We start from the raw sequence: 27,056 nt of genomic DNA on the forward strand, positions 1-27,056 counted from the left end.
GCCTTCAGCGAGTCGTAATCTCTTTGCTGATATAGGGTCTTGCCTCGACGTTGATGGCTGCTGACTGATCAGGGTGGTGGTTGCTGAAGGCTGGGGTGGCTGGGGCAATTTCTTAAAATAAGACAGCAATGAATTTTGCCACATCAATTGACTCTTCCTTTCACGAAGGATTTCTCTGTGGCATGTGATGCTGTTTGATAGCATTTTATCCACAATGGAACTTCTTTCAAAATTGGAGTCAATCCTCTCAAACCCTGCCACTGCTTTATCAACTAAGTTTATGTAATATTCTAAACCCTTTGTTGTCATTTCAACAACGTTCACAGCATCTTCACCAGGAGTAGATTCCATCTCAAGAAACCACTTTCTTTGCTCATCCTTAAGAAGCAACTCCTCCTCCGTTAAAGTTTTATCATGAGATTGTGGCAATTCAGTCACACCTTCAGGCTCCACTTCTAATTCTAGTTCTCTTGCTGTTTCCACCACATCTGCAGTTACTTCCTCCACTGAAGTCTTGAACCCCTCCAAGCCATCCATGAGGGTTGGAATCAGCTTCTTCCAAACTCCTGTTAATGTTGATATTTTGACCTCCTCCCATGAATCATGAATGTTCTTAATGGCACCTAGAATGGYRAATCCTCTCCAGAAGGTTTTCAATTTACTTTGCCCAGATCCATCAGAGGAATCACTATCTATGGCAGCTATAGCCTACGAAATATATTTCTTAAATAATAAGACTTGAAAGTCAAAATTACTCCTTGATCCATGGGCTGCAGAATGGATGTTGTGTTAGCAGGCATGACAACAACATTAATCTCGTTGTACATCTCCATCAGAGCTCTTGGGTGACCAGGTRCATTGTCAATGAGCAGTAACATTTTGAAAGGAATCTTTTTTTCTGAGCAGTAGGTCTCAACAGTGGGCTTAAAATATTCAGTAATCCATGCTGTAAACAGATGCGCTGTCATCCAGGCTTTGTTGTTCCATTTATAGAGCACAGGCAAAGTAGATTGAGCATAATTCTTAAGGGGCCTAGGAATTTCAGAATGGTAAATGAGCATTGGCTTCAGCTTAAAGTCACCAGCTGCGTTAGCCCCTAACAAGAGAGTCAGCYTGTCCTTTGAAGCTTTGAAGCCAGRCATGGACTTYTCCTCTCTAGCTATGAAAGTCCTAGATGGCATCTYYTTCCAATAGAAGRCTGTTTTGYCTRCAYTGAAAATCAGTTGTTTAGTGTAGCCRCCTTCATCAATTATTGTAGCTAGATCTTCTGGATAACTTGCTGCAGCTTCTGCATCAGCACTTGATGCTTCACCTTGCACTTTTATGTTCTGGAGAGAGCTTCTTTCCTTAAACCTCCTGAACCAACCTCTGCTAGCTTCAAACTTTTCTTCTGCAGCTTCTTCATCTCTCTCAGCCTTCATAGAGTTGAAGAGAGTTAGGGCCTTGCTCTGGATTAGGCTTTGGCTTAAGGGAATGTTGAGGCTGGTTTGATCTTCTATCCAGACCACTAAAACTTTCTCCATATCAGCAAGAAGGCTGTTTCGCTTTCTTATCATTCGTGTGTTCACAGGAGTAGCACTTTGAATTTCCTTCAAGACCCTTTCCTTTGCATTCACAGCTTGGCTAACTGTTTGGTGCAAGAGGCCAAGCTTTCAGCCTATCTTGGCTTTCGACATGCCTTCCTCGCTAAGCTTAATCATTTCTAGCTTTTGATTTAAAGTGAGAGGCATGCGACTCTTCCTTTAACTTGAACACTTAGAGGCCATTGTAGGGTTATTAATTGCCCTAATTTCAATATTGTTGTGTCTCAGGGAATAGCGAGGCCCAAGGAGAGGGAGAGAGACGGGGGATGGAGCAGTCAGAACACACACAGCATTTATCAATTAAGTTCGCCGTCTTATATGGACCCGGTTCATGGTGCCCCAAAACAGTTACAATAGTAACATCACCGATCACCATAACAGATATAATAATAATGAAAAAGTTTGAAATATTGTGAGAATTACCAACATGTGACACAGAGACATGAAGTGAGCACGTGCTGTTGGAAAAATGGCACCAATAGACTTGCTCGACGCAGGGTTGCCACAAACTTTCAATTTGTAAAAAACATAATATCTGCAAAGTGCAATAAAGTGAAGCGCAATAAAATGAGATATGCCTGTATATATCCAATATATATGTACTAACCAGTCTGCCCCCTCTTATGTAGGATACTGTATCTTGCCTGAGTGTTTTTCTTGCTCACATATACTGGAAACTTCAAAATGTTCTGCAGCCAGAAAATACCCATTGAGTTCCCACTCTGTCAAATGTTGCTTTCCTGGACACACACAGGAAGAATCACAGTGCTGCCTTACAAATGTCCACTGAAATTAGTGGGAACCTAGTCATACCATGGAAGTGCACCCTCTTGATTTTTCAGCACCTTACTTGTTAACTAATAACACTCCCTGCTTTATCAAAAGAAAATCCTTCAGCATTAACACTTTTTCTTATAGCAGAGATTCAGTGACAATAGAACTTACATACATAATACTTTGACTATTATATGCTGAAAATGATGGGGGAGAGGGGGAGGAAGAAATTTTAAGAATTTAAGAAGCTCTCCATTGGGTATAATGAAGGAGCACTGGAAGAAGGTTAGGAAGCTGTCCTACAGCTTATGGATTGCTAGTAGAAAAAGTTCAGATAATACTGGGGCATGATTAGATGTAATCATTTTCATGCCAAGAAGGAGGGGTTGTTCTGTCTAAGAATCTTATATGTTGATTTTGTTCTTCAGAGGATATGTTTCCCACTTAGGGAGAACAATGGTTTTGTTTTGGGTGGTATATGTCATGTTGTAGCTGAGTGAAATATCTTCTCTCATAGTGCAATTTTTTCATATACCTCAAATCAACTACTTTAAATAAGTTGGGTTTCCACTTGAGTCACACATAACTACTTATATTCACACACACACACACCAAAAAAGACCACAGCCCTAACACTGTTAATGCTGAAGTAGATATAGTAAGATTTTATGTACTGCTAAATCTGTATGGTAGCACACTATTAGCTGTGAACTGTATGTATTCTTACTCTGTACCAAGGTAGTGTTTATGGATTACAGCCACATGTTGATGGGACGACTGTACATGTAGAGCATTGTTTAGTGGCTGTACCTGCACCAGGCAACATTGTTAGTAGTAAAATGATGACAACAACAAAAAGTCAAGTTTCCATGGGTCATGTATCTCAAGCCCTGTGCTCACCTAAGGAGTGTTGATGTATGTATAGCTGTAAGTTTCAAATTAGGTAGTTTTTTTTTTTTAAATCAGTGCATAGGCTCTTTGTTTGGTGTAGGGTTTTTTTGGTTATTTTTATTTGTCTTTTGCCATTTCTACTTCTTGTTACCAGCTTAACAGATTGAAATTTGGTTTATTCTACAGTATTTGAGTAATTTGAGAGTCTTTTTGGTTCAGTTCTCAATATGGTATGGAGCATCCTTACTCACAACCTTCAGGTCTGGGTTGTTACAATGCCCTTTGAACCTTACCATGTTTGATGAAAGAAATGAAAGTAAATCCGCCTCCTAACAAAACTCGCATAATTAAATCCATGCATATTAAATTGGCCTTTAGCAACCTGCACATCTTTCTATTATTAGATGCTAGCAATCATCTCTTCTTCCCAAGTGACAGCACTAAAGGACTCTTCATTTTATATTGTAGCCTTTGGCCTTTACAGGTTTTTCTCCTCAATGATAAAGCAGATTATGTTCTGTCCCAAGAAGCAGAGGATTCTAATGTGAGCGGTAAGGATCTGTGAGCAGGAAGCGTTCTGCATTGCAGACTTCTTCAGCTGTCCCTCAGACACTTTTGGCAGGTTTGAGGGAGTAGCTGATAGCCCAGATCAGCACAGGAGCTTCTTTTTTAAAGACACCTTGGTATGGGCTATGTACAAGGGCAGTGGTGGTGCGTGCTTCCAAAGCGCTCTCTGTGTACCATTCTTGTCGACTTAAGTTCATGCGTAGACAAAGGTATTAATCACAATATTGACAGGCTTTAAAGTACTTGCTGCTCCTAGCTAGCTAAAACACAGAAACTTTCAGGTTCTTCTTTGTACACCATGACATAATTTCTATTGCTGGAATTAAAATAGTACAAAAACTAGAAGTAACAAGTCATGAAAGCCTTCATGTTTTATGCTTTTGGAGGATGGTTTTCTGGCTATTTGTGTCAAGTCTTACAATTAACGTTCACTGTGTTACATGAACACAGTGTCATGGCTAAAAATAAGATCAAGGCAACTAATTCAAAGAAGCAGTGCTCTGGCTGCAGCTCTCAAAACAGTTGGCTAGGTTCTGCATTCCTGACTCTCAAAGATTAGGCTCTGTCCTCCCTTGCTTCAGAACTGCACTTTTGAAAAGCATTTTCCCAGATAGTCTACCAGTAACTTCTCCTTCATTAAATTTCAGTTATTGGTAGCAACTTTTTAGGTCACTATTAGTTCTTACAACATTTTCTCTCTGATTCCTGAAGGACCATATACTTATAATTACCATGAGTTATGCAGAGAAGGATTTAAAGGAAGCACCAATTCGGTTTGCTATTTAATTAATATGGAGCTAGTATGAACAATAGATTTTTTCAAAACATTTTCAGCCTTACCAAGAAAGAACTGTTAATGTGCTATTTATAGCACGTTTTTATATCTATTTTTGTCAGTAGTCTAAGGACTGACTTAGGACAAACGGGTTAAAAACAGGAAATGTGGTTAAATAAGTGGGTAATCTCTCCAGAGAGTTTCCAGTTTGCCTACACATTCACATTTTCTTCTGAATGTACTCTCAAAACAACAGTGAGTACAGTACCTTGAAATCCATCTCTGTTTAAAGGAGGGAATGTTTCCAGCAATAGCAGGAAGTGGCCGATAGAAAAGTTTTACAGTCTTGGTTAAATTCAAATGATGTTCTGGAGTCACTGTCTGTAAATGTATTTTCTGCTTTAATAACATTGGAACATTTGTACGACATTTTAGTTGATTCAGGTGTGTCATACAAATTCATGTCTATGAACACTGTAATTGTATCTTCAGTTCTAGATCAGTTTTAAGCAACAGTTTTCCTCCAACTTTGCCCTTTCTTTTACACTGGGCTATGTCTATTTGTTAATATATTGTGTGAATATATTTTAAAATATGTGTTACCATGTTTGTAGGTAGCAAAAGTAGTATTATGAATCAGACTGTATAAATCTTACTGTGAAATAACAAATTTATTGAACATGATGATGATTCTCCTTTAATTCTCTAAAATAGTATTGTCCATGAAAATAATACAACAACAGAATTAATCATTGCTTGTTAACTTACTTTGGAGGTAATATAGTCCTGGATCTGTTCTTAAACATAGATTTTGTGAAAAATCAGGTGAGACTTGTAAAAGTTTTTGCCTCGAAAGCGTATAATTTAGAAGCACGAAGTTAAAAGATGTAAGTATGTTCATGTCTTTTTGCCTCAGTAGAAGCAACATTTCCATTTTCTTTTTCATGAGCATTTGTTCCTTAGTGCTTTTTTTTCTCTAATAATTTATAATGGTGTCATATTTGTTCCTTAGCAGAAGTAATACTGTCTAAGTGAAAGTTATTCTTTGCACTGCTCGTTATTTGTTGTTTGCTACTAATTGTTGGCTTTTTAAAATCAAATTTAAAATGTTTTGTGAGTCAAAAGGAGCAGGAAATATAACAAATAAATAAAGCAGCTTTAGTTGTGGTAAAGGTTGTGACTTGGTGGAATTCTTGTATTTTTAGAGTTACTGCCAGATATAGATGTTCCACTCTTAGGATCCTACTAAAGTTTTCTAGAAATGTTTTTATCCAGAGTAAACAACAAAATGCAATGACAAATGAGCTTTTAGTAATTAAGATGAAACAGGCTTATCTAGCTACCTTTATTTAGAAAATAGGCCACTGGTAGTACCGGTACGTGAAGCTGATTTCCTATCAGCCGTCTTTGAAGGGAGAAGCCTGTATGCTATTGTAAAGAATAGAGGTGAGCTGCTTTGTTATGTCCATGGGGAATTTCCAAGTCACATTTCTACTTTTTTTTTTTTTTTTTTTAACATCTGCAGGGGTGGTGGGTTAGATGATATCACTGTGTAGGTGGGGACACTTCAGTAAAATAGCATGACCTACTCATATACAGGTGCTATAGTTCATGAAAGACTCGTGCCTGTAAACAAGTTTGGTATCTTTCTATTCCACAGTTTGGAGACTATCTTGAAAGGTACAGGCTTCTTGGAAATTAAAATACTACTTTTGTATATGAGGTATTACATTCACTATACTAATTGGAAATAGTACCTACCTTTTAAAATTATTTTCCAGAAGTTTTAAGTAATTAGGGCTTCTCTAATGTGGCAAATAGAGTTTGTTGTTTTAGAAGCATACAAAGTTTTCATTTAATAATGGAATATTGATTTTTTCTGTTAATACCTGCACTTGAATTAAACAGACTGGCAGACGCATTAGACTTTCCCTGATTTTAAATATTAGTTTTCTAAATAGTTTAGGTGGACAACACCTTCCTTCCCTGTAGCCTAAGATACTGTTCTTGATCCTCATTGGTGGCACGTGCCACCTTCTTCTTTTACATCATGCTGGACACTTAATTCTTAACCAAATTGTTTCTGTATTTTTTTCAAATCCAAGACAAGTGTTGTGAAAGTCAGTAAATAAACTTAACTATTCCAAATTGTTTCACAAGAGCAACATAATATAAAACAGTTTTTGCTATACGTATTTCATAGCTCTGTAGCCTGCATCTCTGAAATATCTTACATGTAAAGTATGTTATAAATCATGTTTGTTCAAAATGCTACATACTAAATAAAAAAAAGTTTTAGCATTCATTTTTCTTTTCACTTTTAGCATGTCTAACCTCTGGTTCATTTCATAGGATAGCATTGCTAACCACAGTAAGAATTTACTTGCTATTGTAGAGGACACTTATTTACGTATGCACGCATACATATGTACCTATATACATATATATGTACATTCTGTTGATTTAAAAGAATAATGTATAGAATCAAGTGATGTTGGAAAGGATCATTAATGAAACATGATCTGGTAAGAAAAGATACTTCTCACTCTATCTGCACACAACACACAGAAAAGAAAGATATTTGCCACTAGGTAGGTATACTAATGATGGCAGCAGAGTTTTGTTTTCTTCTGTGTGTTTGTGGGTTTTTGCATAATACTGCAGACAACTGTTAAAAGTGTATCTTTTTTTTCCCCCCAATATTATTTTAACCTATCTTTCTATTTATAGACAGTGCTGGATGAGTTACTTGCCTGTTAATTGTAGTGGGGATCACTTTTATTTAAATGCAAGCTACCACAGTATTAGATTCAGATAGATTTCATACTTCTTTTAAAATGAAGGTTTTTTAATTCTTAAACACACACTCAACTTATTACTATATAAATTGAGTGCATCTGATTTAACTTGATATATATTTTTTTTTTCTCATGGGGGATGGAGAAAGACTAAAAACAAATGATCCTTGATCTCTGCACACTGTAGTGTCAAAGAGTTGATAGAGCTTCATTGTTCTGTATGTGTGAGGTGACGAACAAAGTCATCTTTAAGTATGGGAAACTTAGAGTTGTTCTGTAGATCTCCTAAAGTTCATGTACCAGGGTATGTCCACACTGATTTATTTAAAATTCTTCTAGYGACTTCTGCATGCAGGCAGTGCTAACTGCTCTACTGACCTGCTGTGACCTTAGACAATGTTTCACTTTTTGATGCCTCTTCCCCCTCCCACCCACTCTGTTACCTGTTTATATTTTAGTTTTCAAAAAGAGATGGCTTGATTGTAGTCGGAAGTTATGGGTTTGATACTAGAGTTGAAAAGTGAAATTCTGTGGCACGTGTTGGGCAGTGGGGCAGTCTGGCTGATCAGAGTGGTTCCATCTAACCTTAAAATTTTTGAGTGGGCTCCACAGGGCACGATGATTCTCACTCGGTGTATTGCATAGTACAGTAAGGGTTTCCAAGAACTGCAGAAATAAAAATAATATCCTGCCATCCTACGGGGCATCCTGCTAGCCCATAGTACTGTTTTTGTGACATGAGTTTCATGAAGGGAAAAATGCCCTAACCACACGGGAATCCTGCTAGAGTGATTCTAGTAAAAACAGTTGTTAAATATTGCTATTGCTTGAACTGTGATGCAGCCAGAATCTAGAGGAAATTCAACAGTTAAAATCAGACTGTTTAAAGAAGTTACATGGTTTCGTGGACACCATTCATTAGTTTCTTTTTTAATGTGCACTACACGGCACTGATTAACGACTTRCAATAGTTATGTGCAGTTTTTTCCAGCAGTTTCATATAGCACATTAAAAGCTTAGAGCAGAGCTGCAGGAACTTAACTGACATGCTGTTCAAAACACTCTATGTGTGACTTGCTGTAAAGCTATAATATATATCTGAAATTTGGAGGTGAACATTTCCAATGTAGATTCAATTAAATCTGGTAATAGGGCTTAATGTTATAGAAAAGAATATCAAATAATTAAAAAGAACAAATGCTTTCCTTAGAACAGAGCAGATGAAAACATAATTTTTTTCAATTTCTCCTGTTTTGTGGGATAAATATATAAATAAATATATATATACTCTAAATATAAATATACTCTCAGCATAGCAAATGAAACATCCAGGAACAGTCAAGTATCAGCACTGTGCAGCTAGGTATGAGAAATGTTCTCTCTGGATCATCAAACTCTGTTTGTAATTATTTGGGGGGAAAGCTTTTATTAAAAAGTAATTGCGCAAAAAAAATTGCAGACTGATTGACTGTTACTGGCATAATTCACTGAACAGAACAATAAATTGTACGATTTGAAATTTCAGAGTCCCAGGCATCAATTTTCTTAGTTCTACCAAGTCATGTTCAAGCCTCTAGGCCAACAAGTTCAGCGTTCTCTATTCAGAGGCACTAAGCAACATTGCTGCTATCAGCAGCATTGCTTGCCGATGCAAACAGCAGCCTCCTACAGGGGCCAGGATGCTCTCTGTTGTTTCCTAAATTGGTGGCTCTGTGCCTACCCAAGGCTCGTTTCTCTTTCAGTCCCTCAGAGGTTAAGTTCCTAATAAGCAAGTCAACTCAGTCTTGAAACAGGACTGGTAGCTTGGTCAGCATATAAAGAACTGTTCGTTCCTCTTTGGCGAATCCTTACCTTTGCTTTTCAAAAAGAGCCGGAACTGAATGATAGCTATCAAACTGTCGGACTTCCAAAGAATGGCTTTTCTAACTCCTCCACAGATGAGCAGCAGCTGTTAGTACTCCTGTCTGTTTTTATTTGACTCTGAATTTGCCTCACAACTTTTCTCTTTCTTCCCCTCATATCCTCCCATCCTCATAACTGGTGTGGTTTATTGCCAATGAACAGAGCTACCACCTACTTTTTCTGAACAGTTGTATGCTTTAACCCCACAACTCCCCGCTTTTTGCACAACAGGCAAACTGAAAGGCCGGTTCCGCAAGAAACTACCATGAGGTTAGATTCCCGCTCCTGCCAGTGTTGCCCATTTCAAATGAAACTCAAACCTCACAGGGGTTGAAATATATCAAACCCAAACTGCTTGGGTTAAAGTTTCCTGTGTGCTTCTGTTGTCCTAGCTGAACTTCAATTTGTTCTTTGAAATTTTGAGTTTTTAAGGCTGCATAAGCGGTAAAAATGTTTGATGCTCGTATCCTCTTTCTGTGTCAACTTACTTTTGAATGACTGGGGATGTTTGCAGAACCTTGTTGGCTTCTGGCACAGAAAAAGCATCCTGATGAGTTCAGTTGAGTTGTACTGTATGTGCAACTTCTGCTCTATTTGTGCATACAAGTTTGGTGGGGGAGGACATGTCTTAAAATTATGCATATGGTATTGCAGTTCCAAGCTTTTGCATGCTTATTCAGTCACTTTGAAGGTTTCATAGCAGAACGCTGTCATCTGAGTAGTAGGGGGAAACATAGCTCAAAGGGCTACATATGGGACAATTGGTAGCAGTCTGAACCTCTCCTGAATGACCTGCATTGGGAAACTAGAAATTTAGTTTCTGTTTTCTAACAGAAACTCCCTTTTTCCATAGTTCATACAGTTGTCATTGCTACAGCTTTACAGTATTGTTAAAATTGTTTGTAAATATAAACCTTCTGACAGTTTTCATTTATAAAAATATTAATAGGTGACATAAACTGGAAATTAAATTTAATGGATAATCTTGCTAGATGTTTCATCGGTACAAAGTACAGTGGAGGGCCCAAAACTGGAATGTGCTATCTTAAAGTTTCTGTCAGCCATTGTGGTAGTTAATGGATAAAGCTGTCCTTCAGTTTGTGTCTTAAGTCTTCCTGTCTGTTTTCTTTAGAGCATTACTGGGGCTTTGTTAGTGGAAGCTAGAATTTCAGCAAGTCAGATTCTTCAGTGTTAAGAATAGAGTGGGAGTGGAATGTATTTATGCTGTAACAGAATAATAACATTTTCCTGAGAGAAATTGCAAGGACTTGTTGGGTTTTTCTTTAACACATTTCTGTCAGAAGCTATGGAAAGGTATTGTATTTGTGCTTCAATATGCTAAATAAGAGGTATTTTAAACTTAAGAATGTTACGTTTCACTTGATTAGGCTAATAGTTGCAACCTACAGTTATATGGTGCATTAGCTTTCAGTGCTGTATAATAGGACTGGCAGCATGGTGTCCCAAAAACTGTAATTGCGTGGGCTGCTGAACGGTCATAGAGAAAGCTTCACAAAAATTCTATTCTAGACAGAATTTTTTCATTTTGAAATGGATTTCACAACAAATTCACAGTTGGATGCCACTGCTTATATTTCCAATGAATCGTACTCCAGAAAAGTAATACTTTGCTTCAAGAAAACCCGCCACAAACAGTGCAGCAATATAAATCAGAAATTGGATATTTTTAAATTGTAATTGTTCAAAATATAGTACAATTATTAAATACGCTTGCGGGTCCTGACATTCAGATTTGTTTGGCTTTGTCTTCACATGCAAAAGTAAAAAATCTTTCATATATAAGAGAAAAGAGTGGGGGGAAATACCCTGTTTACTTACGCTTTATTCATGATAGGAAAGTGACTTCTGGACAGCACTGGTTGTCACAATAACACATATTTATTAGCATAGTGAGAGCAAACCTATTACATGGGAACATAGCCTGAAAGGGACCTCCTGGGTCATCAAATTCAGTCCCCTGCTATCTCAAGCTGTCACATAATACTAGGAAACTGGGAGATTTTCATTTTTAGAAGTTTAATCTTTTGCCCCACTTCCCCCACTACAATTCTCGAAAGGCTATTTGGAATCACCAAGTAATTTTCTCATGGTTAGAAACCCACTTTTAATTTCCAGCCTAAGTTTACTGATGGTCACTTCATTTATACCTTCCTTTCTTGTGCCAGTATTGTTCTTAAGCTTAACTAGTTCTCCCTTCTCTCTCTCTCTCTGGCTCCCCTTACTGGCATTTGTGGAGGGCAGTTGCATCCCATCACCAACTTTGGTTTGTTTAGCTTAGCAAAAGAAGGTCTTTTAGACTATTAAATGCTTCAATTAAGGCAACTGCAGTTTCATATACATGGGCTTTCTCCAAACTGCATAACTTGTACTGATGTTTTTGGTCTTAAACTGCAAAACCTGTCTAAGAAACTGGATGAATACCTGAATTTGTACTTAGCCCCCAACCTTGCAGTCATAACAAAACCTCAGGTACATATAATTAGTGCTGTTGCAACTGCAGCAAAGAAATAGTCTCCTTTTCTCAGTTCACCCGTTTGTCCTTGTATGTGGCACAAGTGCTTTTGGTGTGGTGGGATCTAGTCTGCAGAGTTGCAGTGGCCTAAGGAGTCATGTGTTAGCTGTCATGCTTGCATGCATGTGCATAGTCCTTCAAAGATGCAAGACAAAACATGTCTGCCTATGTCCTTTCACTGAGGTTTAACTTAACCATTTTACCTGACATTTGGGATGGACTAATGATGTATGATACTAAGCTACTCTCACTTCATTTTTACCATAGGTTCCATCTCAACTCCATTCAGTCAATTCACTTTGAATTTTTCAGTTGAAAAATGGTCATTTAAGTCATCTATCTCAGCTGTGCACCCACAGATAATAATGCTTGACAGCTGTTACTGATGTTACTGGCATTAGTATTTCTGTTTTGTACGCATTAATGGTACCTGGTTTTAGGCTGTAAAAACACTGTAACTGTATTTTGGATGCTGCCAGCAACAGCAGACAAAATTAGCAGGTCCCATCCCTCAGCCAAGTTGCATAAAAGCACAAAAAGAGGCATGCTACCTCAGGAGCTTAGGTGGATGGGTGGGAAAAGAGGATTCTTCAAACCACATCAGCCTCTTATACAAGCCTCCTGATTCAGTGTCTATAGATTCCAACTTTTCACTCATCTCCTTGATAACACTTCTCAGCTCAGTCAGTTGGCCTCCTCTCTTAAGGACACACACCTGCCCTCCCTGATTTACATAGCAGCTCCCCTCACTATTCCCATTACACCTCCGCAGCTGTACAGGAGTTTGAGTTTGTGAGAGTTGCTGCATTAGAGAAGAACTGGTCTTGGTAAAGAAATGCTGCTCAGTTCACCAGTAAAATTTTCGTTGAATAACATGTAATAAACATGCTCTGGCAGTGCTCAAGTATCCATAGAGAAGGAAGTCTCTGTAAGACCTAATCTTGCCTGGTGTTTGTGCAGCAATAAAAACACAATTTCCACAGGAAGTATCCTACGAGATCAGTAGACAGCCAAGAGCTGAATACCACATAGGTTTGCAGACTGAAATCGACACTTTGCACCCTGAGGTTAACTGCAAACCAGCTCCCAAATCTGCCCTGTACCTCCTTGATTTGATTTACATACCGCTGTTTGGAAACCTCTGTGCCTTGTCAAGTTGTATTTGACTGGGAGATGATACAAGTTTTGTCCTCTGCAGTATGGAACCTGTGGAGGATTTAAATTGCAGCAAGGTGAAATAGAAGGAAAACAAAGGAGACATGAAGAGGAAAAAGAGAGATGGTGTGATTCCACACACACGCCTGTGACCTTTTAGTGCAGCCCAAGTCCTGGTGTGTAACATCCTTATTTTGCTTTGCAGGTTTCACGGGAGGAAAAAAAAATGCCAGTTTCATAAAATTTCTGGTATTGCTCTATTCTTCCCTCCTTTCTTTCTTGTTGCAATAAATCACTAAGATAAACATGAAATTATAAAAACATTTGCGACCTAGTGTATTATGCTCTTTGATTTAGTTAGTTTAGTTTAAATGAAAAAAGTGACTGGAGATTTTTCGAGGAAAAGAATAAAGACAGAGACAAAAAGCTTTAGAGACATTTTGGAATGTGTGAGAAAGACTTGTATTTTTCTTCACCTTTTTCAGTTATTTGCATCTCTTCCAAATAGTGAAAATCGAATGTTCTTTCTAAAATGATGTTGATTGTTTTGTATGTTCAGAAACCAAACTGTTTTTAGTGAGAGCAATAAAATCTTCTTTGGCGCTTCCCACTTGGCTATGAGCCTTGAAAACAGAGACTGTCTCGATACTCAGGTATAGACCGCAGCTACATCCTGCCTGCATGTTGGACCAAGACTCATTGATCAACATCTCTCCCTCTGCTTTCCCCCCTGCCGAACAGCCCAGTTTTCCAGCAGGAGAGCTGTGGTGCATTTCAGTAAGCACCCTCCAATCTGAACTGTAGGCTGTGTCATGTCACACAGTGTGAAACACAGGCAATGAAAGTGTTCGTACCTCGTGCAAGGAAGTGCTGTTTTCCTTTTGCCCTACTCTTATAAAATGTTTGTCCGTAATAATTATCTAAGTGAAAGAGAACAAGCATCTCCTTTTTAGATCTTGGGGTAAGTTGCAGGACCAGCGATTAGTCTGATTTATATCAGTGAACGCAACTGAGATGGCAGTGATGAGACACTGTATTCTGTTCTCCCAGAGAGTAATTCATTTTAATGAGCTCAAGTAACTCCTTTTAAAGCTGTTTTTCGTAGTAGGGTTAAGTTGCTGCATCTATGTTATCTGCGGGAGGGTAGAGCAAATAAGATGAACTGATGAAAAGTTCACTGATGTAATTTTTATAACAGCAGCATTAATCACATTTCAGTCTCTGAGCTACATGGCCTCACTCATCTCTCTCCAAGATTCTGACTTCTCACTGTAGACAGAATATAAAGAAGGGAGTGGTGGGGTCATTGCACTTTGTCTGATTTACGCTAGAGTAATTGAAATCAGACATTGATCTGTCATGTGGGATGGTAACCCTCTTTCACTACTCTGCTTTGCACTTTAAACATTTATGCATGCTTTAATGAATTAAATGCTTTCTGTATTGCCATCACTCATGAAGTGAGGTCCTCAGAAAAGCAAATGAGGCAATTTTAGATTTTTGCCTGTTTTAGATTTTACACCACTGTAGTCCAGTTCTGTGAAGTTACTCCAGATTCACAGCAGCATAGCTGAAAAAGAGGTTGTTCTAACTGTCAAGATTACACTGCTGAATGTCCTCCTGTTTAGAATTTCCTTTTAGTATAAATTGATAAGCATTTTATGTGCTGGGTAAATAGAATGCTTGCTTGACTTTCCCACCCTCCCCAATAGGAAACTTCTACTAAGGCATGACATCTCCTGTAAGTCGTCATGAGTAATACCCTCTAAACCACATTCAGAGATACAAGAATCCTTGCTATTTCTATCTATAATAATAATTAACAGAGGGAGAAGCTGATAAAGTACTGAGATATTCTTCCTGAAGACTATTGTACTTAAACCCTTTTTTTCTCTGGCTCCCTAGAATTTATCGAGTTGTAGTGCATGTTCTGTGCTATGGTACATATATTCTAGCAAGACATCCAGGGTGTTTTGKTTTTTTTTATAATGCTAGATTTTTATTAAATTGCAAAGCTGGTGAAATTGGGTTGTCACAGAGGAAGAATACTGAAACAGGAACCTGTTGGCTTTTGCTGTAAGGAAATGTGCCTTTCTCCATTTGATTTGAAAAAGGAAATAGACTGTGGTAGTGTGGCTATGGAACTTTCTCTTTCTGCTTCTGATTGCAAAAGTGCTGGTAAAAGAGATGAAAAAGTACAGTATTTAACAGTAGAATAATTATGGCTTTGTCAAGATAACAGAATGAAAGTGATTAATTATCCTTTTTGTTTTGTTTTAGGTGTCAGAAACTATTTAAAAGAAGCATTAGTGAATATCATTGCTGTGCATGCAGAGGTGAGAAAACTTCAGATTGTTTGATGCTTATATTCTTATGAATAATTTCAGTGTACTTTCTTTGGTAAATGCTGACTTTTATCACACCTGAAAATTGTGCCTCTTTTGAAGTGTCTAATTATGGATGTAAGTGCTTTGGATTAGGTTTAGGCACCCAAGTATGAAACTGCTAACTTTTTTAAAGGCAGAAGGAGATTAACAGTTCCTGTTTATCCTCAGTAACACCCCATTGCACATTTTGGAGTGCTTTTTATTCTTTCCACAATCCGATGAAGAGGAAAGTCAAAGTCTAAAGCTCAATTCTTCCCTTTCCATGAAGATTAAAAATATATATTATGATACTCACTCTCTCTGCTAAACTTTATTTTCCATAGCATATAAAAATGAGTTTGTGCTTTAGAAGAAATGTTCAACATATGCCACTTGGAGTGAAAAGGCAATATATGTCATATCCTTGTATATAGGACAGAAAGTGGAAACCTAAAAGCAGAAAGTTTTACAGTCTATATATAGCACAAAGAGTTTTTGAAATCCTTGGGTAGGCAATGGCTTACAATAGCAAGTGTTTCTTAAAATAAAAGTAACTATTAAAATAATCAGTTTACAGAGCTACAGTTAGTTGGCCTTTTGTTATTATATGCAGGAATATTCTGCAGTACTTTAGGTTACAGCATCTAGTCTACATATTCTTTCCTCTTAATCACCAAGGGTTTACTAGATTACTRTTGCTCTGGTATTAGTGTTAGTAATAGTGTCAGTATTACTTTTACTTATATATTACCAAAGCTACCTTTCAAAATATCACAAATATAACTGTTCTACCTCTTGCATTCATTTAAGACCTTAGAATGTTCACTTGAGACCTTTGTTTATTTCACTGCTCCTTAAATTACTATGATTAGTATAAATTAAACTATTTCAAAAACTTCATCAATCACTTGAAATTTTTTGCTTCAGTTTCAGTATTTGCTTATAGTAGTTTTCACACAAGCATTGCTGCATTTTACACCGAATGCTTCAGACTGAGGAAATAAAATATATACCAACACAATATTCATCTGTCTAATGTTGTTTTTCAGTGTAGTCAAAATTAATAAAAATGAAAATGAGAGTTTTCAATTTAAATGAATTCAAAGGCATTTGTGACTTACTGACCTAATCCTGTAAATGGGTATACTCATTAAAATTCTGCTACAGAAAGGTGCACAGCCTTGCTGATTTCATTGAGACTGATACTGATTTTGGCCCAAATAGTGTTGTCTCATAAATTTCTACATGTGAATTACTGCAAAGATATGAAAACGTATGTCAAGATGAAACTCCCATTTCCACTGTTTTCTGATGAAATTCTGTAAGCTGGGTCAAATTTAAATTTAGCTAGCAAGGCTGTAAGTTTCTGTAGTTTGAAACAGCAGAAATTAACCATCAGCTGAACGGCCATGGACTGAAGTGGAACGAAAATTGTTTCTCTACCTTAGAATACAAATCTAACTGAAATCAAAATAAGGCTTCTTATTGCAAATTTGTGATGATTCACCATTGCTGAGAATGTTTTTTTCCTGGATTCTGTATAGTAACATCAAGAGTACTCGTTGTGGGTATAAACATTTTCTTCTCAGTAGAAGATTTTTGAGTGTATTCCTGGTATGTTTATGTTGAATTGCTCAGCAATCTTTGCTGCTGAATAAGATGACCCTTCACAGATTTTTGCCGTTTGTTCTTTTTTTCTTACTGCACAGCTAAGTATGTCAGTTACCTAGCTTTTGTGGGTCAAAACAGTTAAAGTAGGCTGCATGTTTGAATTAGCAATGTGAATGACTGATAGCCAGTATATTATATGTGATCAGTGTACTTAGCTTGTGATGCAAATCTGCCTTTTTTAATGGTCAGCTTTATAGGATCCCTGATATGTAATTCATTTCTCAAATAACCAAAAACTGGGTAGGAATCTTGCATTCATATTTGTTTCCCTTAATTCACCTTTACATATTTGTATGAATATATTCTGTTAATTGCTACATTTCCTTGTCAAACCTAAGAGATCTAAACTTCACGTAAAGTAAAGGTCTCCTAGCAAAAAAATCATTCAACTTTTTAATTTTTTAGGTCATTTTAAAGTAGAATTCTGAAAAAAGTGTTTTAAAACTCTATTCAGTTTCATTCTCCTTTCACCACTCCAGTCACATCATCTTCAGTTCCTTGTGTCATCTTCCCCCTGCCCAACCCCATGCAATTTTAGTGCAGCTTTGTCATCACCTTTAAGTCTTGACACAATTTTGATCTGCCTAACCTATAATCTCACTTCCTCTGTATTCCAACCTCTTGGCCTGCATTTTCCCCAGTTCTGTGCAGAACATCATATATATATATTTTTTTTTAATTCACCAACAATTTTTCGCTTCCTTAAAGCTTACTTTAAGGAAGATTGGTTACTTCATGCTGTTCTTCAGGCGTAGATCTAATGTTTAATTTTGTTTTCTTCTTGTGTTGCAGTCACTATTCTGAACCTCTAATGGAAGATCCAAGTACTACTTTAAAAAGTTTTACAAATAAGTAGTTAAAAAGATAGTCTTGATGCATAGGAAAAAGTGAGATGTGATGTTTTTGCCCAGGAACCAATAATTAATAGCAGTGGAAGAATCTAAATGTAAATCCTTTACACCACCATACCCTCAAACCCTTTCAAAGGCTTGTCTCTGCCATAGAGCATAAAAATACTTGCCATTTGACAGTGGTTTGACAAGTGTGCAGCCAAGTCTTTGCCACACGTAAAGAACTCTGAAAGAAATTGCAAAATGCTTGAGTAAAAAGTAGCTGAACATGTAATCAGGGTGGTGTGACTTACTTATCTGAATTAAAGGTGCTATTCACAAAACAGCAGTCTGTGTGTGACAACCTGAGTACCTGTATTCATCAGGAGAGAGTAGATACTTTGGTATCTAGCTGATTTTATGCATTGCAAGAAAAATATCATTATCACACATCACTTAAGTCATGTAGCTAACACTGCTATTAACAGAGGTGATTGGTCAAAGTACAGGACAAGTGTCAAGTCTTCAGATTCCAATTGTTTTGAATTTTTTTGTCCATTGATAAAAACAAAGTGATCCATTCAGTGTTTAATGCTTTTTACTAAAATGTTAATATATAAAATTTTTCTGTTAATAGATGCCATGCTCATGGTTCTTACTTTATAACTATCAGGTATTTACCATTTCCAAAGACTTAGTTCCTCGGGTGATGTCAAGGATTGTAGAAGCAGTCTCTGAAGAATTGAGTCGACTGATGCAATGTGTTTCATCCTTCAGTAAAAATGGAGCTTTACAGGTAGCTGAATACTTTGTACTGTCAAAGATCTGAATTTAGAAAACTGACAGTAACAAAGAGAGAAGTGTAATCTGTATAATTGTTGAATTTATTTTAGCACTGGAAACAAACAAGGAAGTAAAGAGTATTAGGATACAATGTATTTCTCAGGTATATGAATCAATATCATTTGGGATGCTGGAACTGAATAATAGTAAATACAGTTCCAATTTTGGAGTTTGATTACATTTTAGTGAAGTCTGCATCTGAGTGCATAGAAGGTTACTATATCCCATGAGATAAAAAGCATCATAATGACATTTGTTTGAAATGTTATTAAATACTGTCTTTGGCTTGTCACCAAAACATTTATTTTAAAAGAAAAAACAGTTTTATGATCTTTAGAGAGTTATGACCTTGAAAATGTGATGTGGTAGGATCTTGCAAGTCTTTGCCGAACTTGTAAGTCACTTGTTTAATATGCTAATTCTTTGTTAGCACTCTGCCATTGCATGGGTAGGACAGATACTGTTATACCGCCCTCTTCATTTGTGGTTGGACTGGTTGTATTCACTATTGAATAAGTTTTAAAGGAGTCTGTAAGAAAAAAAAATCAAAAAAAAAAAATCACACTGACTCAATGATTGCTATGACTGTGCTAGGCAGGCAGAACCAGCCACCATTTTTTACTGTCTGTGACAGCACTCTTACATTATGATGGGAAACTAAGTATCTAAATGCAAGCCTTATTTTCCAATTGCTGTTAATAATTGCACTTGACAGAGAATAAGGTAAGAAGATTGCAGCCATAAGACCTCAGCAATAAGATTGACTGGCATTTTAAACCAGTCAATGACCAGCAACAAAATTGGCAGTATATCAATTTTTCTTTGTCTAGACGACCCAGCTTGTAAACTTGCTGCCTAAACCTGTAGTTGAAAGGATCTTCCCTCCCTGCTGTAGATTTCTCACTCATGGTTCTTTTCTGTTCCTCTGAACATAGAAAATCCTGTATAATTTGAGGTAGACAATAGCAGTGTGAGAATGGTCTGGACTGGCCAGACTGATCAACTATACATCCCCTATATGGAGAATCAGACTTTGACGAGGGAAGCCCGAGTCTGTTTTCCTGCATTAGATGATCCATACTTATGCAGGCTTTGCTCTTCCACTGTGTTTGTTTAAGCTGTGGCACTTGAGAATGTAACATTCCCACTGTACTGTTACCTCCTAAAACTTAGAGTCCAAAATCTTATATGTAGGACTTTAAGAAATCATAGACTATTCAGCTTGAAAGTATACAGAGAAAGGTTAAACATTCTGCAACGAGAAAAATATTTCTTATGAGTATAAAATGGGTGGTTAGCTACGTTCTATTTTGTGCCAAAAAGTTCTGTACAAAGAAAAGCATAAATCTCTGCTGGCTTCCTACCTAGGAGAAAGAGAGATGATAGGAAGATATAAAAGCCAAAACCTTTCATTAGTATTGGAATCAAGTTTCTATGTTGCATTATGAAAAGTTTTGTTTTAAAAAATTGTTATGGTATGAATTTTGACTAAATTTATATCAGTTTCTGTAATAACTAGATGGATTAAATTGTATATGGTGAACAAGAGCTGAATCTGAACTGGGGTGAAGTTCACTTAATATTTGTATGGAATAAGTTATTTAAGTATTGATCACATTCAGAATGTTCTTGTTTCATATAAAACCTGTGATGATAATGATTACATGATGACTGGAGAAAGATATATGAACTTTGTGTAGTCCCTGAGTTCATTCTCCATTATAGTTTGCCTGGGTGGAAATCAATACCTAGACACACAGTACAGTGTAAGGGGTAGAATCCCCAAGCTTGTGTGCCCACCAGGTGACAGACAAGAGAAGTAGAGCACTACTTCCTCATCTGATGGGAAAAAAAAAAAATCAGCAGCAAAACCAAGAATAAAACGTGTATTGACAGATTTTTGTTTGCTTCCTCCCTGGCCAAGCCATGCTGTGAGAAGTTAAGCTTACTGTACTTTAAAAAAAAGCGGGGGGGGGGGGACAGAAAATTTAAGGTAGTGTCTTTCTGTCTTTTTATTGCAGAACAGAAAAGATGGAACAGAGTTCAAGATTTATTACTGTTACTGAGAGACAAACCAATGTTTTTAGACTGCTACATAGTCATAGTGACTGTACAAACAATTTGACTTGAATCAAAAGTATGAAATTGTTCCTTTTAGTGCTTTCCTAACTGACATGGCAGCATGGCAACCAAAAATACATGAAACAAACTGTTAAAGCCAAGGCTGTTTAAAACTGCAGCATGTAGTATTTTCTTCTAAAAACAGGTGAAGCTTTGTGATACTAGTATTCAGTTGACCAAAAGGCACTGTAAGGTTGTTTCAATATTTGTATTTCTGTCTTTAGGCAAGACTTGAAATCTGTGCTTTGAGAGATACAGTGGCCATATACCTAACACCAGAAAGCAAGTAAGATTTGCAGTAATTTATATTGTTTTATTGTAATCTTGGTAAACATGCAAAAGCACATGATATATATTAAGTGTTTTCAAGAAACTGTGCTTCAAATGAAATATGTGATACATTAAGCAAATATATGGGAAGCAGGTTACCATTAAGGTTTTATCAGTTCAAAGAAAATTGTTACTTTCATTTAATTTTTTGTTATTAATTTGAAATTGTTTGCTCATACAAACTAGATATTTTGTACTGTTACCTTAAAAAAACAAAACAAAAAAAAACAGTAGTTCAGCTGCTGAGGAAAATAGTGCTAAAACAAGACAAAGGCAGGTGTCGCTGAGTTTCATCCAGTTTCTCACAGGGGTCCCATGCAGCATACTGCAAAAAGCCTGCCAGACAATTCAGAGAGAATGTAGAACCAGCCACTGGCAGGATCCCCTCACAGGGATGTGGAAAATGAGGGCTCTCCACAAGCTTGCACAGTACACTTCTCCTTTTCCACATGCCTGATCAGGGAAAGTGAGTTCAGCTTCCCTCTGTCTCTTACAAGGAAAGCCTTTAAAAGGCTTTCAGCAATTTAACATCTTTCAGTGGGGTACAAAATTGAAGATAAATATTGTGGGGCACRTACAAATATAAAGCGAGAAAGAAAAGCACTAGCAGCATTTGTGGCTGATGAAGTCAAGACATCCAAAAACACAACCTATGATAGCTGTCAGCAGTTTTGAGTAATGTTGACTGATTGATTACAGGTTGTTAGTTGATTATCCTTGGGATTGGATATGAGCATATTCATTCATTAGTTTAGATTAACTACATTTTTGTTAGGCCTGGCGTTACGTTATGTTCCCACCAATTACAGTTCAGTCATGTTACATGATCAACATTTTGTAGGGGAAGTTGTAAGGCCTGAGGCTCTAATGTATCTTCATAATGTCACATGTGATATTCTGTGATATCACTGCATTCAACTTGGAAAGGCTTGCTTCCCTGTTCTGAATGTCTGATGGTGATGAAGGCCTAGGTGAAAACTACTTGGCACCAGCTCAAATTGGACAAAATTAAGTGCTATTGTTTCCAATCAGCATATGAGCAAAACAGAGTGAACCCCAGAAGCTGAATCTTCTTAGATGCCTTTTTATTCCTAGACTTGTCACTAATAGTTGCTACAAGTAGCCATATTCATCTTTTGCTGACAGAAGATTGTATGCATCTGTGCAGGTCTTGCACCGTTCCCTGCACATGTGCTTCAGGTTGCCAAGAAAGGTGTGGAATCTCCATCCTTGGAAATATTCAAACTTGACTGGACAAGGCCCCAAGCAACCCTCTCTAATTTCAAAGTTGGACCTGCTTTGAGAGGGGGGTTGGACCTGATGATCTCCGGAGGTCCCTTCCAGCCAAAGCTATTCTGTGATTCTATGTTACATCAATGCAAACCTGCTGTAATTTTGTCTGTAAGCCTTCTCCTGTAGGAGAAAATGCAGTGACCTGTCTGCTGAGTGCAGAAAGCCAAGATCAATATTTTACCTGTGCTTCATACTCTGATGGTCACTTAGTTCTAGGCAGAAGACAGGCTGGCAATTACTGTAACACCTGAAGAATCCAGGACATCAAGCACTGTCTTAAATGAGCTGCTGATTTAACATTTCCTTTTGGCCTCTTGTGTATATCAGATTAGGACTGTTGAGAGACCTGCCTGAGCCCATGACTACTTTATATACAATTTGCACATAAATGTCAAGTGTTGAGTTGATATTTTGTTAATTTATTGAAATAAGAAGAATGGATAAAATGTATCATGTTTCTATGAACTATATAGAGAGAAACTGTTATTGCTGAAAGGGGAAATAAGTATTTTTGCTTTCCTTATAGTTCGAGCTTTAAGCAAGCTTTGGAAGCCTTGCCTCAGCTCTCAAGTGGAACAGACAAAAAGTGAGTATACTGCACTGTCTCATCTCCTTTCTGGTTTCTAGGGCCATTTCTTTTTACTGTTGTATCAGAACTTTGTTACTAGAGGATTAATCTTCACTGTATTTTACTCTTCTGAGTCACAGAATGAAAGCTTCTTTGAAGAGTGTTGAAAATAAGCTAGACCCTTGCTCAATGTGCCCTATTAAATTATACAGAAGAGCCAATGGCTTTGTGGCACATCTCCCCTTTCCCATCCTAGGCTTACCAGTTCAATATAGCTTTGTTTTTATTTTTTTAATTTCAGTCAATTTTAGCCTTCTACRCTAATCTTAGTTTCAATGAACTCCATTGCTGATTTTAGCAGCAATTAAAAAATGGCCAAGGAGCAAAGTCTGAGTTTTTGCCAGCTGATATKTGGGGAACTTTCAAAACTGACTTGTTTCATTTTAAAAACAAATAAGAAGGGTCTGTGGTTCTTCCTTAACGTCAAGAGGAGGAGTTCTGGGTTCCTCCTTGCACACCATAGGAACCTTTGACAACCAAGCTGCTTTTTGGCATCCAACCTAGCATTTGATAGTCTATGTTATAAGCGTAGCTTCATAAAGTATAGCATGGTAAAAACAGGCATGATTTGTAATGAGTATATTAGTATAAATATGGCTATTTTGAGACTGGTATTATGGTATCTTTAGGAACTGAACTGCATCAAATACTTAACATTCAGAACTCAGAATATTTTGTAGACACATCTAGATCCTGTTTGTACAGTCCATGAAGAAGGCAAACCTTGCCTTCTTCCAGAAGTCCTCTGTCTGTTTATTCAAACCTGTTGTTCACTAGCCCTCCACAGAAAGTGTCAAGTTATCTTCTTGCCTTATCTCATGTTTTATTAAAGATAGGATCAGTTTTGAGTAAGGAGGGTTCTTCAACTCAGACTTTCCAAAACACCTGTTGGATTTTGTTGACTTAGTCACCAGCATCTGAGCTTCATGGGACAGATGAGAATCAAGAACTGCATCATTTTTACGTCTGTCTCAGAGTTCTGAGCCCCAGACAGTGCCAAACTTTGTTCTATTTCCTGGGTTATTATCACTGCGATTGCCAGCACTCCAAACAGTTCATTATAAAATACACATATTTGTGTTAAATAAAACATATTTATGCACTGATTTAGAGCTGTTCCTTTCTGTTTAACCGCAGTCATTACTACGACATTGAATGATGATTGTGGCTATAGTCATTTTCCAGAGGAATTCCTGAGGAAGCAGATACTGATTTTGTGGTTCAAGTTGTTGTTATTGATTTTTATTTTTATTTTTTACCATACAGTATAATTTCCTTTGTTACTGGCTGTTGAATAATCACAGCTTGCCAAAAGTTTGAGATGATGCATATCTGCCCCATCTAGCTTGCTTTTGAAATAGAGCAAACAGTTCTGAGAACACTTTCTTCCTCAGAATACACATGAAACATACAGGCAAGAATGTAAAATTTAATAATGTGTCTCCACTGTTATGATAAATATCTCCTACAACAAAACCATCAATACACTTGATCCTATACCTGTATTTTGAGGATTATAATAAACATTATCCACCACACCAACTACCCTCTTGGCAGCTATGTAGATGTAACTGAACAATTTTTATGCTAAAGAATGAACTCATACATAGTTTATTATCTGTAAAGGACAAAACTACATAGCTGCAAATGAGTGAATACTTCTTCCAGAACAGTCATTCTACCTCTAATCTCTCAGACATGATCCCAAAGAGATATCCCTGAAATACCTCCCAAAGACAAGTCTGAGAACTAAAATTCGCAATTCAAATAGACACCAAAACCACAGCCTTGATAAGGGATACTGGTTTTATGGCACAGTCTGGCAGTTTCTAGATTTTCTTTACATGATAAGAATCTTATGATCCTTCACCAACAGTCCTGTTGCCATTGTGTTTTGCGTATTTTTTTCTTTCAGGAGATGGTCTTTATATGGAAGGAAAGGGATATAAAGGTGTATTTTATTACCTTGATAAAATCTCTGTGCCTACGTCCTCTTCTGGCCATAGATCATCCCTTTATAAGATACACTTACCATATTTCTAAATGTCTGTAATATTCAGATATCTAAACTAGATCCAATTTTAGGCCCTGTATTTAAACAAACAGCATATTTGAAGTTACATACGGAATAGCTAAAATGTTTGATAATTGTTCCCTTTTCAGAATCTGCCAAAGTTGTAAATATTTACCTTTTACAGGTTACTAGAAGAGCTACTAAACAAATTTAAAAGTAGCATGCACTTGCAGCTGACCTGCTTTCAAGCTTCTTCATCAGCAATGATGAAAACATAGACAGCAACACAATGCAAGGAACTCGAAATGTGAATGCGGATAAGCGTCACCCATTTTCCTGTACTACTTCTACTCCTTTGAGCACTCTGAAAAAAAACAAAAGGAATTTCATTGAAAAAGAAATGATGAGATACAACTCAGAAAAATGGTATGTGGTATCCTGTTGAATGAGAGTTCCGTTCATATATATCAGGATAAAATGATTTTCTGTCTACTATATTGCATTCTGTGGCGTGGATTAAGCCAGTTTTGTTTACATACACTCTTCTTGGCTGTAAGTGTGTGAGGAAGTCTTCATTTATGTGCTGCAATGTCAGTTTCATTTGTTAAAATACATTTAAATATATTTTTAGCAAATGTCACCATAATTTTGTGTAGTTACACATACTGCTCAGTGTATTAATTCTTAACTTCCAGATGTAGAGCAATCCTGATGTAAGTGATTGGAAGAGTCAACTTCTATAAACTATTGAGAAGCATGCAATAAACATTACTACTTAACAAATGACAAATAAATATTCAAATACAATATGCAAAAGGATACTGCTTCTTTTACATTAAAAAATTATCACTTTTTTCTGCTATCATCTACAGTTTTAGTGGTCATAAGTCTGATTTCTTGAGAGGCTTTTATTTGCTTACTTCTTTCTTAATTAAACAGATCTGTCTATATTATTTTTCCTTCTATCTGAATATTGATGTTAACATTCATATCTGAAATAAACTCTCCTTTCACTGGAAATTAACAGAAAAGTGCTCTGAGTTTATAAATGTAAGATTAGTAGAATTTCTTTAAATGTTTAAGTAAAATATTATTTGGTGTTAAGGAGTAGAATAGCAAATAGCCTGTTGCATAGTCAGAGGTAAGTAGAAGGTGTCAGGAGGAGTACGTTGGTTTTACAGCTTTCTTCTCTCTTGTCTTGTCTTGTCTCATTCTTACATACATACTACCACTGTCTTCCTCTTCCCTCTTGTTAGTCAGTCCTCTTTTCACCATCAATTATTGAATTTGTTTGGCGGGGAATAGGTATTCAGGAGGAGAGAAGAAAAATTTTGCTGCCCCTAACATATAATTGCAGTAAGGTCAAGAACTGCCTTCCCAGCTAACAGGTGGGACCAGGTTCAACACTGACTTGCATTCTGGGACTTAATATAAATACAGGAAGCTATAATAGAGAGCAACTAATACAAAATTGTTTTGTTTTGGGGAGCTTTTTAATTTTTTACCCAAAATTGTGACTCACACATTAAATAAATTGTGCAGTAACAATGTATTCTTTCTGTACATYTCAAATATGACTTTTCAGAAGCTGTGCACTGAGTTTTCATACAATTTTTTTTTAATGTCAGCTTTTTTCTTCAGCCAGTCCATTCAGATGCTTTAAAACATAGTTGTTGGTTTTTTTTTAAGCATACAGTTGTACTAATTATAAAATACTGCAAGAAACATGTTGATGGACATGTATTCATGAAAAATTGTGTGCAAGCAAGTGGTAGTAGCATTTTGAATGGAAGTTTGAAACTTGAAATACATGTCATTATTGGCTTAACAGAATCATTAAACACCTGAAACGATGTTTTGTTCGATGTTACCCATTCTAAGCTGGTTGCAGTCACAGTTTCTGGTATTAACTGAAATCATTGTCCAGTTCAATCTGTAAAGCAGCTGGCTTCAGAATAATAAAGTAATAAAAAAGATGGTCA

General features: G+C 36.8%; 1 protein-coding gene across 10 annotated transcripts in view; it reads left to right on the plus strand.

Moving 5' to 3' along the window:
* The window catches only part of EXOC2 (exocyst complex component 2), a 144,628-nt gene extending 117,614 nt beyond the window's left edge, over positions 1–27,014 (plus strand). For 5 of the 10 annotated variants that reach the window (XM_026069875.1, XM_026069870.1, XM_026069871.1 and 2 more), the window contains 5 exons: positions 15,259–15,314; positions 18,519–18,641; positions 21,034–21,095; positions 22,959–23,018; positions 25,259–27,007. In XM_026069875.1, coding sequence (XP_025925660.1) covers positions 15,259–15,314; positions 18,519–18,641; positions 21,034–21,095; positions 22,959–23,018; positions 25,259–25,352 — 395 coding nt within the window. In that variant the 3' untranslated portion in view covers positions 25,353–27,007. Of the gene's footprint in view, positions 1–15,258; positions 15,315–18,518; positions 18,642–21,033; positions 21,096–22,958; positions 23,019–25,258 lie in introns of all 10 variants that reach the window. The other 5 variants (XM_026069866.1, XM_026069869.1, XM_026069877.1 and 2 more) reach the window with 4 other exon arrangements.
* Positions 27,015–27,056: the final 42 nt, after the last annotated feature.

Source organism: Apteryx rowi, unplaced genomic scaffold, assembly GCF_003343035.1.
Source record: "Apteryx rowi isolate R43461 unplaced genomic scaffold, aptRow1 scaffold_3, whole genome shotgun sequence".
NCBI classification, from domain to species: domain Eukaryota; kingdom Metazoa; phylum Chordata; class Aves; order Apterygiformes; family Apterygidae; genus Apteryx; species Apteryx rowi.